The sequence below is a fragment of the Lissotriton vulgaris genome, chromosome 1_1, assembly GCF_964263255.1.
Source record: "Lissotriton vulgaris chromosome 1_1, aLisVul1.2, whole genome shotgun sequence".
Taxonomy (NCBI): Eukaryota; Metazoa; Chordata; class Amphibia; order Caudata; family Salamandridae; genus Lissotriton; species Lissotriton vulgaris.
The window spans coordinates 428,324,133-428,341,611 of NC_141685.1; the positions used below are offsets into that span (position 1 = coordinate 428,324,133).

The 17,479-nt window shown below is 46.4% G+C and overlaps 1 protein-coding gene across 2 annotated transcripts in view; it reads left to right on the forward strand.

The window, feature by feature from the left end:
- MYSM1 (Myb like, SWIRM and MPN domains 1) overlaps nucleotides 1–17,479 on the forward strand; it is a 400,819-nt gene that overhangs the window by 150,586 nt on the left and 232,754 nt on the right. For both annotated transcript variants that reach the window (XM_086952977.1, XM_086952986.1), the window contains exon 6: nucleotides 9,988–10,066. In XM_086952977.1, coding sequence (XP_086809103.1) covers nucleotides 9,988–10,066 — 79 coding nt within the window. The remainder of the gene's footprint in view (nucleotides 1–9,987; nucleotides 10,067–17,479) is intronic.

Sequence of the window (17,479 nt, forward strand, 5' to 3'; positions counted from 1 at the left end):
GCCAGAGCTGAAAAACGTGTAAAGTACACCACAAAAAGACGTTGGCATGGCATACTTAGGAACGGAATATTCAACCCGTTCAGGGTGGATCTGAAAGAGGACATGTTAACGTTGGACGCAAATGTATTTGCGTCTTCATAGCTGGCACAGGAGGGAAGTTACATGCACTTTAAGCTCGTACATGGAGACGGTGGGGTACACGTTAGGGAACATTTCTTGACCATAAAATTTATATTTCCTCATTCCCTCCTTGTTCCCTACGGACCCTTCATGATATATCGATCCTCATGAACCGATCAGTCTGTTCTTGCAACATCATTTGCTCTTCTTTCTTCTTTTCGCGTTTTGAGTGAAAACTGGAATGTGGAATACATGAAGTGGCGCACAGACCACAAATCGCTGGCCCACACTGTAGGCACAGGCAGCAACTGAATACTATGACAAGGGCAATGCCTAGGAAGTATAGGATCTTCCATCCCCAAGCGGTCAACGTTGTCCAGAACCAACCGGACCAAGTCCAGGTGCCTGGATTCTGATGTATCAAACTTGCAATCTTATGAAGACGTGTAATAGCTTTATATACTGTTGGCGCGTTTTCTGGAATGAAAACACAGCAACTTGACCCGATGACCTTACAAGCTCCGCCTCTATCTGCTAGGATGACGTCAATAACAAGACGATTTTGGAGAACAACAACCCGCATGGCAGATTGCTCCTCTGTTAAGTTGCCTAGAGCGGAGGTAGTTTCATTCACTACTGCTTCGAGGGTTCTAGTTAATCTTCGTATCAGTTTACTATTAAAAACAGTACCTAAGTAGGGGAAGAAACCTTTATTGAAATCTGTGTATTGCTCCCATGCCGTTTCAGTATAGTCGACAATCGGAAGATCTCTTCGAAGTCTAGTAGTTACTAGATTTGTATTTCTGTGATAATCAGGAGGGGCTAGAAAAACAGGTGGCAGAAGGAATGCAATGTAACAGGTACCATCCCAATCTGGAGGTAAACGTATGTATGCGGTATGGCCACAAACAAAGTAGGAATGACGAGTAGCTCTAAAGGAAGATTTGCCTTGATCACTGAATTCGACTACAGTAGTACATTTACTATGACCTAAGTGTACTGAACCCTTCTTTCTGACACATAAGTCACCTGTGACTGGTAATACTGACATAGCAGGGAGAACTGGTGCAGCTTCGGATTCGACAGTAAGAATCATAAGGTTAATAGTATAATTACCTAATCCATATACTTCATTTTCTAGATCAGTTCCTATTCTAGTGGGAAGTCCCCTTTTGTCGGTATAACAGGCGTTAAGCAGAACTAAGTTCAAGTTCCCCCAAACCCAATTTCCATCGAAAACAGCAATATCAGGATCTAAGGAATTAATTATTCTAAACCATGCTCCACATGAGCCATTGTGTGTGAACGGGTACGGAAAAAGGGGCAGAACTCCCTTGTATTTCTGATAGGGAGGGAGTCGGCCACATATCCAACAGTTTGTCGCATTATTAGTCTGATGGGAGTGATGTAACATACTAATGAATGTGTTGTTGCGCAGCGCAAGTCTGTAAGATAATTCATGAGGGGGTAATTCGCTAAAAGAATGCTCGGCAGTGACATTGTAAGCAGATTGTTCACGCTTGAAGATAGGGTAATATATGGGCAGCAATATACTGGCAACAATAATCAAAAGACTTAGAAAAAACATAACCAATAATGTCACTATACAGTGACTACGGAGTGATTTACAATATGCATGTTTCTTGAATTCTCTCTCTCTCTCTCTATCTCGGTCTAGGGGATACATGTCAGAAACTATTTAACCGATTCACCTAGGGGAGGACTTAAACAATTAAACTGTCTGACTTGCTAGACCGTAGTTTCGCTTTGTACTCCTCTTGGGGAGTTTTCTCTCTCTTGGGAACTTTAAAGTCACTAGTAGCGAGGCAGTCCTTTGAGGGGGTGGAAGAGTCAGTCTCTGGCAACAGTTCATTACATTTTTTAATATGACTCGTGTGGATCCACCCCTTTCGTCCTTCAACTTTAATTGCCGTCCTCGTGGTCAGAAGGACGATCTTCGGCTCCTTCCAGCGGGGCCCCAGCGGGCTTTTTCTGTCGAAGTTGCGAATTAAGACTGTATCACCAGGACGGACATCGTGCGGCTTTACATCAGTGTTGTCGGAAAAGGCTGCAGCAACCTGTGAACGACATGATTGGAGTGCAGACATCAAGGAGGCAAGGTAATCTGTCAGCATATTACAATCAACATCGGTTATTTTCTTAGGCATGGGCGTCCCCCACATATTCGGTGGTCGCCCAAAGACCACTTCATACGGGGATAGTCCTGATCTCGAATGGGGGACCATTCTCATATAGAACAGTGCAACTGGCAGGGCGACTATCCAGTCGACCCCTTTCTCTTTACAGATTTTAGCAAGGCGTGTTTTCAGTGTCTGGTTATGCCTTTCTACAAGGCCAGCGGCCTCGGGATGTCGGACACAATGGAATCTCCACTGATATCCTAGCAGAAGGGAAACCTGTTTCATGAGCTCGGTTGAGAATGGCTGTCCGTTATCTGAGTACACGATACGAGGCAAGCCGTACCGTGGGAAGAATTCTCGAACCAGCTGCCTGGCAGTGGTCGGGGCAGTGTAATCTGAGACTGGATATGCTTCGGTCCAACGGGAAAGTGCACAAACAACTACGAGGACATACTTGAATCCTCGACAACGGTCCATCTGGATATAATCCATCTGGAGGACTTCAAAAGGGTGATCGGGAGGATGAAATCCACCTTGCTCTACAGGGACGCTTTTACCTGGATTGAACTGACAACAGATCATGCAAGTACGCACTTTCTGTTTTGCGGCTGCTCGTAAATGTTTGTTGTACCAGAGATTCTGTAAACTGTCTAACATAGCTTTTTCTCCTAGGTGTGCTGGACTATGTGCTGTATTTATTATGACTTGAACCATAGAGTCGGGGAGAAACCATGTAGATTTTCCCTTCGTCATCCATCCCTGATCTGTCTGGATCCCTCCTAGTTCAGTCCATTTCTTGATTTCATCTGGAGTAGCATGTGTCTGAATATCGATTACATCTAGTGTGGGATCCCTAACTGTCATACAATGTGTCGGCACTATTGTCTTTGTCACATCAGTTGTCTGGGTGTGAGTCAATGCTGTATCATGTATATACCAGCTAATTTCTGCTCGTCTGGGGAAAGGTTCAGAAATGTCTGTGCTACTGTATCGTCATTGTACATGTTAGAATTGTCAGCCCATAGTACTGCCGACCGGGCTAGTTCTTGTTCATCCATAGAATTGAGTACATGGTACCCCATTTGTTCTTGAAGCATTTTATCGGTAACTTGAAACAGATGTTCAGGAGAACTTTGTTTTGATATGCCAGAGAGAAAAACTCTCTTGCTTTCTGGACGAATGCCTTTCCTAAGGTAATTTCCCTTACCCACATATGCTATCGTATCTGTAGTCGTTTCTGGTTCTTCAGGTCCTTCCTCCTCTGAGGAGTTATTCCTGTCACTTTCTTTTTCTTTTTCATGTATTTCTATTACTGCCTTTCTGATTTTCTTGTACATGCTTGATATACAATTCATTTTATCATGCTTTCCTTCGGCTATATTTTGACCCCACTTGTTTAGTGCTTCCATTTCATCCTGGTCTACCCCAGGCCTGTCTCGGTCTCTTATTAAGCAATTTATGAAAAAACGTAATATATATGCTTGAGTGTCAACTTTCTGGTGTGCCAGGGCCTCCTTAATACTTTCGGGATTTTCCCCAGTCTGGACAAAATGATATATTCTATCTAGGTGATCAGTCATCCCTGGGAATAACACTAGGTAATCTGTAGCTTGTCGCAAGCGTAGTGATGCTATCAACATTCTATCTTCTTTACCGGGTACTGGATCGTATCTGCAAACTGGAAGGGGTTCTTTGAGTATGTCGAGACGGGGTGATTGCGGTGTATGGTGTTTCAGCATGTCTCTAAGGTGTAATCTGTGTGTTGCTGGCGGGGTCTGGAGACCCCCTGTCGCACCTCCTGAGGCAGAGGCTTGAGCATTATTTCTCTGTGGAGTCTGTATCTGTGTCTGAACTTGTCTCTTACTAGGATCAGGCACAATCGGATTCGGTATATTAATCTTAGGTGCGGGAAGTGGTGGAGGTGGAGGAACAAGTGGAGCAGGCTGTCGAACGGGTGAACCTTGTTGCGGTAATGGCGGGATATGGTCTGGAGGCGGGTTGCCACCTCCGTCACCATCAGTAGGCGGGACGCGGGCACGTGGATTGGTGTAAGCGGGTGCTACATCGTCTAGATAGGAGGCAAGGAATATATCTTTGGTGGTCCTGTGATTTACTTTAGTCGGAACCAATGGTGGCGGCAGGTCTTTCGGTATATCTGAAGTGGCTTCAGGCGAACCCTCGGCCACTAAGTACATGCCATTTACAAGATTGTTTCGCATACGGTCTACTTGTTCTGCTTTTACTCGGATCCCTTCAGTAACTAATTCGTTTTCTCGGACTCTATCCGACTCTTCTCTATGTCTGTCTTCTCTACGGAGTGCTCTTTCAGCACGTTTATGTGATTCTTTACGCCAAAATTCTATGGCGTCTTTCTGAGATTGTCTGGCTTTCTTTTTCCACAGCGCTTCTTCTACCTTCACGATGCACTCGGCATCCCATGTTCCTGTAACGGGCCATCTGTGTCTCTCGTCTAGGTGCTTGGTATAATCGGCCCATAAATCTAGATACAATATGGCATCTAAGCCATGCTTATGGTACATAAAATTTCCAGGAGTGTCCCTAGGGGGGATAGGAATTTCTTCCTCTAGCATCCCTTTCCTAGTTCCTATCTGTCTTAGTTTATTGAAGAACGGCATCTTGTTGCTTAGTACTGGAGACTCGATACTTTTTACTTACTCTGAACACAGCTAGTTACACCAAAAACACAATAATGTACATCAAACAGTCACTCATACCACGACATTAATCACATGAAAAACATTTTGAACATATATGACTACCCTTGATACTAGATGTACTGCTAAACAGTACAGATACACTGTCTAAAACAGTGCAGACCGCGTTTGTGTACCCAAACACGTCTTTACCGGATGCATAATAATGCACCCGTCTAGATACGTCCCAGCAATGGTACTCACCGGGAAGCACGGAACGGAAGGCCTCGGAAAACTCGACTGGACTGGACCGGACTGGACTGGACTGGACACGTCGATACTTCGGAAACTGGTGGGCCTCTTGACACCTCGGACCTTGCTTCTTTCGGCTAGGCTCTGGTCGGGATCCTCCGCACTCCTCACCGCCTCGTCTGGGTGCTGATCGCAGTCTCCGTCACCTCCGTCGGTCAGAGGGAGAAACAGGAAATCCTGCGGGTACGCGTAATGGTCCGTCTTGACTTATGGCAGGGGGCAAAGGTTGCAACGCACCAACCGGCGCGTGAGGTGGGGGAGGGGTCCCTGTTCGGGCGCCAAAATAATGTGGTAAATATTTGGTTTACCGTCCTAATTTCTATGCAGGTAAGTACTTAAACAAAAATAACTCAATCGGAAAGAAAGACGCAGAGTCCGTGGTGTTAGAGTTCTTAGGGGTTTTATTCCTTAAAAAGGAATGGTTCTGGTACCGGATATCGTGTTCCTGACACCACTGGGGTGCAGGAAGGGATAGAGCCTACTTTATTGACAAGACATAACTTTTATACTTAAACCATATAATGAATTCCAATACAGTAGGCGTAACAGCTGAGAGAAACAAGATAAGAGCATACACGTGTTAGCAATACGTAATCAAAAGGCGTGAACTGGGCGTGAACATAGAGGTGTGCGCTAGAAACGTCACATGTAAGTGTCACAAGTAGGTGGGTACAAAGCAGAATCTTGCAATGTCAGCAGAAATCTGAGGCCTGGATGCGCGCGCAGCTGCATGACGTGGGATTGACGTGGAACTGGAGGGTGCAGGGGACTTGACATTTACACTAGCGGAAAGAGACAGAAGTCTGGCATGTCAGATCAACTCGTACCTATCATATCTGCTATCTGGTGTTTGGGAACCATATTATCTAGAGGGAAAGGTCTCTTGGGCAGAGGCTATACTATACTGACTGTGAGTGCGTGTATAGGCGTCTGTGTGTCTGCATGAAATGCGAGGGGGCATGGGCCTACCATGGTAACGGAGCTATGAATTACTTGCACGGAGACAGTGAGGCCGGGCCCTTTGCTCTGCAGCTGGAAAGATGTTTACTTGAACTAGTAGGCAGGAATGTATGTTTGAGGAGCGGAATAGATAATTCGAAGGTTGAATACAGTCTTGGCAGGCAGCAGGCTGAGCTAAGCGCCGTTAGCCGCACAGGGAGTAAGGCAGAGGTCACGGGTACAGAGGCAGCCCAGGCTGAGGCGTTCAGAGTCAGAAGGCAGGAAAAAGGCTCGATGGCAGAATTCAGAGGCCTACTTCGCCAGAGCTGAAAAACGTGTAAAGTACACCACAAAAAGACGTTGGCATGGCATGCTTAGGAACGGAATATTCAACCCGTTCAGGGTGGATCTGAAAGAGGACATGTTAACGTTGGACGCAAATGTATTTGCGTCTTCATAGCTGGCACAGGAGGGAAGTTACATGCACTTTAAGCTCGTACATGGAGACGGTGGGGTACACGTTAGGGAACATTTCTTGACCATAAAATTTATATTTCCTCAATACCAGGCCTAAGAATTCGGAATTGTTGCTATCTATTGCTATCACTTTTTTACAGTACTCCTTCTTAGTAGGTTATTGGTGTTGATGGTTGACTTGTATGTGGGAGGGCAAAGGCATTCTGGTGGACATGGGCGGCTCCACCATGCGGGCGGAGAAGCGTCGCCCCACTGCTTTCTCGCAGTGTGAGAAGTAGTAACATAAAATGGTATGAATACCATTTTATGTTACTGCTTCTCGGACTATGAAAAAAGCAGAAGAATTTGGTTGGGGGCAGGTGGGTGGGTGGTCCTGCAACAGAGCAGGGGAGGAGTGGCTAGCCCAAAGTTGTGGGCCGTGACTGTTTTGTCGGCCCTCTGTGGTGTTGCGGAATCCGGATTGGGAGGGGCCAAGGATGGAGTTTTCTTCATTGAATATCGTTAGTTGGACATTGACAGTATTCTCGGTTGCTTTAGCTGTGAAGGGGGGAGGAAGATGGGTCTGTAGTTCTTGAGGTTCGTGGGATCTGCTGAGGGCTTCTTGAGTAAGGGGCTGATTTCTGCGCTTTTTCATTCGTTGGGGAAAGATGCCAGTTTAGAAGGTGGTGTTGATGGTGCGTCGTAGTTCCGGTGCAGCGGCTCTGTGGAAGATATGTGGGGGCAAGGGTCGGTGGGGGCTCCTGAGTGGATGCCTTTCCTGGTTGATGCGGTGTCTTAGGTGGGACTGGGGCCCAGGAGGAGATTGGGGGCTGGCTTGCATTGCTTGAGGAGGGAGTGGTTTCGTAGTCCGGTATCTGGTTGTTGAAGTTGTCGTAGAGGGCCTTGATTTTCAGATGGAAGTAGGAGCCGAGCTTGTTGCAGAGGTCCTGGGAGGGGGTGATGTCCCTGGTTTCGCTGGGGGTGGGTTTGGTGAATTCCTGAATGATGTTGAAGAGTTCCTTAGAGTTGCTGTAGATGGCGAGGATCTTATTTTGGATGAAGGTCTTTTTGGTGGCTCTGATGCGTTGGTGGTATTCGGTCATTGCTTTTTTGTAGGTGGTGCAGTCTTCCCAGGATTTTCTGTTTCTCCAGTTCTTCTTGAGACGCCTGCAAGTGCGTCTAGATTCCTGGAGGTGGGTGGTGAACTAGGTGGCCTTTCTGGGGCGCTGTCGGTCTGGGTTACATAGGGGTGCGAGCTTGTCTGCGCAGTTGGTGATCCATCTTTCGAGATCTTGGCTGCGAGGTTGGAGTTGGTCGAGATGGAGGGGGCATCACAGTTGAGGGTGGAGTTGAGCTGTTTCTCAGTGACCTTGATCCACTTCCTTTCTGAAGGGCTGGGTGCAGGTTTGGGCGTGGTGGGTTTGTTGATGTGGAAGTGTATGCAGTAGTGGTCTGTCCGGGGGTGGGTTGCATGGTGTGGCTGAAGTGGATGTTGTTCACTCCTCCGAAGATGGGGTTGAGGGTGTGTCCTGCCTTGTAGGTGGGGGTGGTGATGAGTTGTCTCTGTCCGAGGTTGGCCAGGTCTGGTGGTGGATTTGGGGTTGCTGAGGTTTTCAAGGTGGAAGTTGAGGTCTCCGATGAGCATGTAGTCCATGGAGGCAATGGCGTGTGGCACGATGAGGTCAGTGATGGTAGTGGTGAACGCAGTTCGAGGTCCGGGAGGTCTGTAGGCGAGTGTGCCTCTTAGGGTTGTTTTGGGGCTGGTCTGGATGGAGGTGCCCGGTGGTGGGAGGGCTGTCGCACGAGCTGGAGGTCGTGAGTCAGAGGAAGCGCTTGTGTGCGATGGCGAGTTCTCTTCCTAGGCGGTTGGGGCGATCCTTCCTCTTGATCTTGTATCCGTCGGGTATGCAGTGGTGATGTTGGAGGTGGATGTGGAGTTGGTCCAAGTTTCTGTGAAGAAGGCAACATCTGGCGAGAGGGTGTTGAGTAGGTCCCAGATCTCTACAGCATGTCTGTGCAGGAAGCATACGTTGAGGAGGATGCACCTCATGGCTTCAGTGGTGTTGGCATCTGGCGTGGGGACGGTGGCCATAGGGGTGCGGAGGGTGGTGAATTTTTGGCGGCTCTGACGGCAGGGGAACTGGCCGTGGGTGGTGATCGGCGTGGACAGCTGGCAGTTGTTCCTTTTGGTGTTGAGTGCGAGGAGGGCAACGGAGTCGTAGCGGTGAGTGGCCGGAGACCCTGCGTCCCTGGCGCTGGTTACTCCTGTGCACCGGACAGGTGCAGATGGGCTTGCCTTTGGCACGCCAGCAGCGCGTCCACTGCATAGCTGTGCAACAATCGCCATTAAATAGGGAAGGGGGAAGGAAGCGCAGATGGGAGTCACGAGTGGGAACCGGACACGGGGGAGGGGCCGCAGGGGCAGCAGCAGCAGCGGGAAAGGGTGGTTAAAACAGGCACGGAGAGCACAATGAAGGGAACAAGACAACAGTATAAAAATAGTATAAAACAGGCTAAATAAAACAAAATAAAAAGAGACAAGTTACTGACACAAAAACAAAAGACAGACTTACAGAAAGATGGGCACAACACAAAAAGACAACAGTGGACCAGCAAAACAGCATGGATCTCCCACTGGACCTCCAGGGATGAGGCACAGGCAGGAGCCTACGAGTGGAGAAGGGCCTCAAACACCTAACAGATAAGGTGAGCAGGGTTCAGCGGCGGCAGCACAACAGCAGAGCTGCTGGGGGAGCGAGCAGGTCTCTGGCCAGGAGGTCTTCTTAGAGTTTCCCATTGTTCAGATGGGTTTAATGTCTGATATAAATAGACACATTCTTTGTAAGGTGCTTCATACAATGTTTCACAGTAGCATGTAATTGATTTATTGTCACCAGCAGTCACAATGTGTGATGTAATGTTATTGTACCCCTTCTATGCATGATATCGGAGTGTCAACTAGTTTAAAGATTGTTGCCCAAAGTGTGTGGATAATTCTCAGTGTTTACATATATTTGAATTACTCTGAATGCATTTACCTGCCACTGTCCGTATACAAACGTACTTTAAGTTTAGATATCAGAGAACGCAGACTGGTCCTTCTTGACCTCAACACTTTAAAGTATATGTTAGCTTCAGGGGCCCTGACAGTTCACAGGTGACTTCTCTTTCTGATATTCAGCCTTCAAGTACTAGACTGTGTAAGTGGTGATCTCTCTTCTTCTATGTTACTTTCTTATGATTATCCAAACTCTGAGTAGGTAACAGTAATCTCAATTTATGAAAACGCCCTTAAAATGCATAATTGTGATAATTAGGACTTTACTAGGTTTCTATTAATAATAGTTCTTCCTTTTTTCTTCTAGAGAAAGATCACCAGCAAAGTCAGGCAGCTGTTCGTTAAAATGGACAACTGAAGAGAAAAAACTTTTTGAGGAAGGACTGGTAAAATGTGTATAGAATTGTTTTTGTTTAATGTTTTTCTTCATTATGGTTTTAACCCCTTTGATGCGGCCGCGATTCCCCTGGTGTGCTGTAAACAGCACGAACAGGGGCGGGCCGTGACGAACCCCAGCCGTCATCAGCACACGAGCACCGTAGTGCATGACGGCTGGGGTTCGTCATCAGCATGGAAGGGGTTAAGACATAGAGTGGCAACCTTAAATTTCCATGACGCTTTACATTCTGGAATTGCTTGAAAAGTTCATTTCTGGGGTGGGCTTGTTATACCACCCTAGTAACATCAATATTTACCTTAAAGTCAAATCAAAATCTAATTCTACAACCTTGAGAAAAAATTGTTAAATGTGCGTGAGAGAGTGAAATAAGCCTGTGGTCAGTACGATCTCAGGCTAACAAGTAGAACTAGGGGCCAGATAAATTAAAATACTCTTATTTACTGTTTGTCACTGCTAAAATGTTATTTGCAATGGACTAAACCCATTTTGTAAGTAGGCAAACATTTACTGACTCCTAAAATGGGTTTCCAAATTTTTGCTGAATTGCATTTTGCAAGAGGCATTTTGTGGGAGTCCCTTTCAAATTGCGAGTTGCTACCATATATGTCAATGGATTGCGACTGGAAATCCAGCCATAAATCATTGAAAACTAACTGACTCCCTCGTGGGGGTGGTGACTCATTCATAAAAAGAAAGTGGTCCCCTCATAACCCCTCCCCCTCTCTGTTAATTGAGGTAGAACTTACAGAGCGAGATGGCAGTGATCCTGGGTACCATTGCCAACTCTCACCCAAACTTTTAAAATAAGGAAAACAAAATCAATAAATCCATATCTTTATTCGGTCTGACAAAAAATAAACCATAAAATTACATAAATGTCAAATACAAATCCATAATATCAAAAGTGTGAATACAAGATGACATTTAATGAAAACAATTAAAAATGGGATCACGTAGTCTAAGTTGATTCACAAATTTCATCAAATATACAAGTTAAAAAGAGCATCGAATATTTTTCCATTAAATTGTCATTAACATCAACTTCTCACATGTCGCTATTGGCAGAGGTTGAGCTGGAATAGTGCAATAGAAGCGAACAAAAACCTCAAAAAGGGTCCGCTGTGTACTCCCATTGAAACAAAACTTTTAAAAAAAGAACACCTCTGCCTAACTCGACTATCAAATGTATGTTAAGCAAGCCAAGACATAGATATAAATCAGAGGGTTAGCCTTCCATATTTTTTCTAGCCCGGGTAGTTACAAAGTAAGTGGTTACATGTGAGTTTAAGAACTAGAAGTGGAACAAAGCTACTCTACACCGTCAAAAAACATAACTTACGTAGTAAAGAATTCAGAAATGCTTACGTGCTAAGCTATAAAATCTACAAAAAATGTGTGTGTGTATGTGTAGATATATATTTTTTATTTTTTTTATTTTATAAATGCAGTCACAGACATGGTGGTCTGCTGATTCTTACAAGTCACCATGTCCATGATTGTGACCAAGCAAACTAAGCCACAAAATTTGCAATATACCTAATACAATTAATTAGTTAAGTTGGACTGTGATCTACTTAGTTTCTAAATTTTAGGAACTGACCTATTGAAAATTGCATTTACTTTTTGTTGCTATTATCTTTTGTACATATGGCCTTAGGTGTTCCTTCAGTATTCTCAACTCAGCTTTATTCTTGGAAATAAGATGACATTGAATGCTAATCTGTTATAGTCAAAAGGTAGACAAAAACAAAGCATTGCCAAAGGTTATGTCTTACTCCAGTATTGGAACTTTCATAGATTCACATGCTTTAATCATTCCCCGTCGTTGAGATGGGAGTCCCCGTTAAATCAAAATAGCAATGCAAAGCTATCATAAACTAGAAACTAGGCCCAGGCCCATTTCAGTTTTATAACATATCCACCTCTTTTTGTAAAAGAGACCAAATAAAACACACAACCAATCAGAACAGCTTCACCCTTTAGAACCTTCCTGAGAGAACCTCAGACATTCAGATTTACTACCGGACATTGTGCTAGGGAGTCTCCACTGAGCTCTGCTCAGTTATTCCTTATTTGACTACTTTATATTTTCCCAGATGACTCGACAATTTTGGTCTTCTCTATTTATCGTGGCAGACAAGGAGAAAAAGGGCCTTTTTAGAGCTTGTGCCACCTTCTCTAAAAAAAACTTTGTGACTGACCCTCTTAAAGATTGCATCTACTGCTTGTATCCTGATCACAAGGCCAAAGACTGCAAGGTATGGCGTACCTTTTCTACTAAAACCTTGAGGGATTGTGAGGGATGTCTCCTTACCTGGCTCCAGAAGGTAAAAACCAGGAGAGAACCAGTCTCTAGTGATGACATTGATGAGGCCTCATCTGCTTCGTCTTCTAGAAGATCTGAAAAAAGAGGATGGTCTGACCCTACTTCTTCTGAGGAGCGCCCTCATAAAGCCTATAAAAAGACCTGCCATGGGTCTGACAGGCTCAGTCCACCTAAATCTAATCTAATCTAAAAAGGAGAGGAAAGGACTTAACACAGGAGATAGTGGAGTGAGGAAATCGAGCTCTGTTGTTCCACCTTCCCCTCCTGAGGGAAGAATAGTGTTCAGGAAACACTCCTCTGTTCCTCTTGAGGAAAGACAGGAAAAAAAGTTACCACCGTCGACGACACCGTTAATGAAGAAACTGGCATCAACATAATTGACGCAGAGTGACAAGGGACAGTCTATTCAGCTTTCCTCAGTTCCGTCGACGCGATCGTCGCCGAGAGCTTTGACGGTGTCGACGAAATCGTTGCCGAGAGCTTTGACGTTGTCGACGAAGACGGTTCCAACTCTATCGATGACGGAGGCAACGACGGCAGTGACGACACAGCTGTCGACGAAGACGACGTTGGCGAAGACGACGGCGGAGAAGACGATGGCGGCAAGAACGACGATGACCGCTTCTACAACTACAGCGTCGCTAACAACGATGGTATCGACAACAGCGCTATCGATGGCAATATCTTCATTGTCAACGGTGGTGAAAAGTTCTGCAGAGAGAGACAGAAAGTGCCATGGGACTCCTGAAGTCACTTCACCCAGCAAGGTGACCTCTCTACCACCCTCTCAACTCCTGGAAGAGGAGGGCTCGGATGATGACAGTCCTTTCGGATATGCCCATAGCCCTTCGGAGCTGCACGTTAAGTGCCAGGAGGAGGATTCTGAAGAGAGATATGTAGGGAAACCAGACTATGATCCTCCCCAGAACTACTGTGACGATATCAAGAGGAGATGGTCAGTATGCCATCCTCATTCATTGCGGACTTGCAATTTATGCTGTCAGACTACAAACAGAGACTTCAGACACCATCTTCGGTTCCGGAACAGGGCTCATTTCCCACTAGACCTGCCTCGGTGCCTTCCACCGCCCAAGATGACACCATCACCGCTGCAATTGTTAGAGGATCCTCCACCAACTACTCCTATTATCCAACAAGATACCTTGGATGATGATCAAGGGGACACGGATCTCCCAGCAGGATGTTTACATCATCCATACTCCTTCTTCCCTTTTACCGGTTCCTGTGGATTCTCCGCCGGAGGACATAGGTGGTTTTCATAATTTGCACGAGAGAGCAGCCAAGAGATTTGATCTGCCTATGTCCGTGGCGCAGACAGACTGTTTCTTGTATGATTTTAGGGAACCCTATAAGAAAACGGTGAGAACCCTTCCCATTGTAAATCATGTTTGGGAAGAGGGTCCTAAAGTCATGAAGACCCCAGCCCCGGCAGTCCCAGTGCCTCCTAGATTAGAAAAAAATATAAAGCACCAGAGGATAGCCCGGCCAGCCTAGTGAGTCAAAAGAAACAGGACTCAGTCATATCACAGGCAGCAGAAGTCGAAAAATCCGGCAGCTCCTCTAACCACACCTCCGGACAAGGAAGGCAGAGGCATGGACAATGTGGGCAAGGGATTCTCCTCGGTCAGGTCTAATGGTCAAAGCAACTAACGCTTTAGCGTTTCAGGGCCGCTACGACCTCCAGATGTGGTGTGATCTATCTCCTTACCTCGACCGACTGCCTGAGGACAGTAAGACCGAAGCAAAAAAGATCCTCCTGGAAGGAGAGATGGCCTCCTCTGAGGTCAATGATTGTGCAATGGATATTGCTACAACTGCTTTTCGTTCCCTGGTGGGAGCAGCTGTCCTACGTCGTCAGGGTTGGCTTTGAGCAACCTCGTTTAGACCAGAGGTCCAGAACCAAATATTAGACCTTTCATTTTCTGGAGAAGCACTCTTCAGAAAACATGTGGACGATACTCCCCATGACATAAAAAAGAACACAGACACAGCAAAGTCGCTGGGGACACTTCCTTTTCGTGGAGCAAGGGATAGAGGGCTTCCTTCATACAGAGGAGGGTACCAGTAATATAGGTACCCCTTGTATACACCTTCCACACGGTCGCACCATCTGCAGTACAATCGGTGACACGGTCAGTCAACAACCTATTCTAAATCGGTGCCCAGAGTCAGAGCAGGACCTCAAGGGAAAGATTCTTCAAGACGTCCGTATCGGCTTGCAGGCTCTGACTACTGTTTCTTCCCCTCATCGAACACAGCAGGTTTTCTCTCTACTTCCAAAATTGGCAACAAAGAACCTCAGATTTTTTGGGTGCTCAGCACAGTTCAATTTAGCCATACATTGGACTTTGTTCATCCTCCTCTAAACACACCTTCTTGCACCCACTTAACAAAAGTTCTCTGTCTCCTGCGCCTAGAGGTCCAACAAATGTTGCAGAAAGGGGCAGTAGAACTGGTTCCTTTCTCTCAAAGAGGAAAGTGTTCTACTCTCCATTCTTTCTGGTTCCAAAGGCAGTCGGAAATTGGCACCCTGTCCTAGATCTGAGGTAGCTCAATACCTATCTGATCAAGTTCAGTCGTTCCGAAGGATCTACTCACAGGATATACTTCGACTTCTAAATTTGGGAGATTTCATGGCCACCTTGGACCTAGAGGACGCATATTTTCACATCCGCATTCATCCATCGCACATGAAGTTCCTTCGCTTTACAGTAGGCAAGAGCCACTTTCAATTCAAGGTCAGTTTCAGATTGGCGCTAAGAATATTTACGAAAATTCTGGCTCCGGTAGCGGCTTTCCTCAGAAGACAACAGCCCCAACTAGACGCCTGGTTGCTAAAAGCCTCCTCCAAAACTTCTGTCAGTAATTCAGTGACACCCTGTACAAAGCTGTTAAAGAGTCTAGGTCTTACCCTCAACAGGTAAAAATCTAATTAGTGTCTGCCCAAGAATGTCATTTTTCTGGGAGCCATGTTGGACACCTCCCTGAACATGGCATTTCCGTCACTGAAAAGGTAAACCAGACTGATGTAAATGGCCGTCTACTTCTAAAAAGAAGGTCACTTTCAGTTCGCCTCTACAAATCCCTTCTGGGATCCATTTCGTTCTGCATTCCTATGATACCCCACTGCGGACTACAAATGCGTCCTCTCCAGGAGCAACTGGACTTATAGTGGCATCAGGTGCTTGTTAGAAGGCCAGGATTTAAAGAGGTTAAAGACTCTGTTCTCATCCAACAATACTAAATACCTGGGCTCTGGGGGTAGCGGCAGTCTAATACCTCACAAAAGTTTGCATACCAAAGGATGTTCTCCAGCCGGGTGGCCATCCACTGGTAAGTGACCTGCAGAGATCGCATATCCCAATTTTTTTATTGAACTATATGCCAGTCCCATGAAGAGACAAAAGTCGCCAGAAAATTCAGTACACGAACAATGTCTGCCCCCAGTGGATCCACCTGGAATCGGAGACTCCAACCCAGCCATCTGGACTAGGTGGAACAATATGTCTTAGAAGCCCTGTCTGCCCAAGCTCTAGCGAGTAAATCAGCAGCTTCTTGTGAAATGCCAGGGACTTTCCACCATTCCTGGTACTCCTCCAAGCCATAAGATGCAGCGAGCCTGGTAGAACCAGCGGGTGAAGGTTGCCATGGGTATCCTGGAGAAGATCCAGAAAGTGGAGTAAAAGGATTGGGGAAGCCCAAGAAAGTTCCATCATCAATGGAAACCAGACTTCAGGCCTCCAAACCAGGGTGACCACTGCCAGGTCCGCTCTCTGTTTGTGCACCTGTGCTACTAACCTCATTAGCTCCACTGTATCCTGCTCAACACCTGCTCATTCAGCAAACACGCCACGGAAATATGGGACACTATCACCACCCTCTCCACAGTCATTGTCAACCCTCCTCAAACCCATACATCGCTGCCTCTCCCAAAGGCTACGAGATGATACTCCGAGACCGCCCCTACAAACAAGGCGGAGTCATTGCCATCCTCTTTAAGGAAACCATCAGATGCACATCACTAACGACACCACACCTCTCATGTTGAACCTCAACTTTCTACTACAAACTAGCGCGAAGACCACCATAAGAGGCACCCCTCACCTACAGACCCACGGGACCCCATGCAATCGATTTTCACCACTATTTCCTATTCGGAGACCTCAACTTCCACATTGATGACCCCAACTATGCAAACTCCATCACCCTCCTTGAGAACCTGAACAACATTGGCCTCACCCAAATGGTCACCGAACTCATGCACAAAGCCAGACACACACACTGCCCCATTTTCACCTCCAGCGACAGAATCAAATTCAGCCACACCACAGAACTCACCTGGACCGACTACACCATCTTACACTTCAACATCACCAACCCCCAGCCCACCGTCACCAGGCATCAGAACTCAATCAATCAATCAATAAATCAATCAATCAATCAAGTGTCTTGTAAAGTGCGGTCTTAAGGCGCTGGTAGGGGGTGTTTGCGGGAAGGTGTTGATCCATCAAAGATGCTGTGGTTCAGTCAAAGAGCCAAGTCTTGAGGTCCTTCCTGAATTTAGGCAGGAACAGTGATTGCCTGAAGTGGAGAGGCAGGGTGTTCCATCTCTTTGCTGTGCATAGGAGAAGGATCTTCCTCCTGCCGTGGTCTTGGGGATACGTGGGACAGTGGTCAGGGCTAGTTGGGCAAAGCGGAGATCTCTGGTGGGCACGTTAAATGTGAGGTGGTCGTTAAGGTACGCAGTACCTGTGTTGTGTAGGACTTTGTAGGCATGTATGAGGAGCTTGAAGGGGACTCTTTTTTTGACTGGGAGCCAGTGAAAATATATTAGGTGGCTGGTGATGTGGCTACGGCGGGGTATGTTGAGGATGAGTCTGGCGGAGGCGTTCTGAATGCTCTGCAGTTTTTGACGAGTTTCTGGGTGATGCCAGCAGAGAGTGCGTTGCTGTAAGGGACTCTGCTGCTGATGAGGGCGTGAGTGACAATCTTTCTGGATTCGGTGGGGATCCACTTGAAGATCTTTCGGTGCAGGCTTAGCGTGTGGAAGCA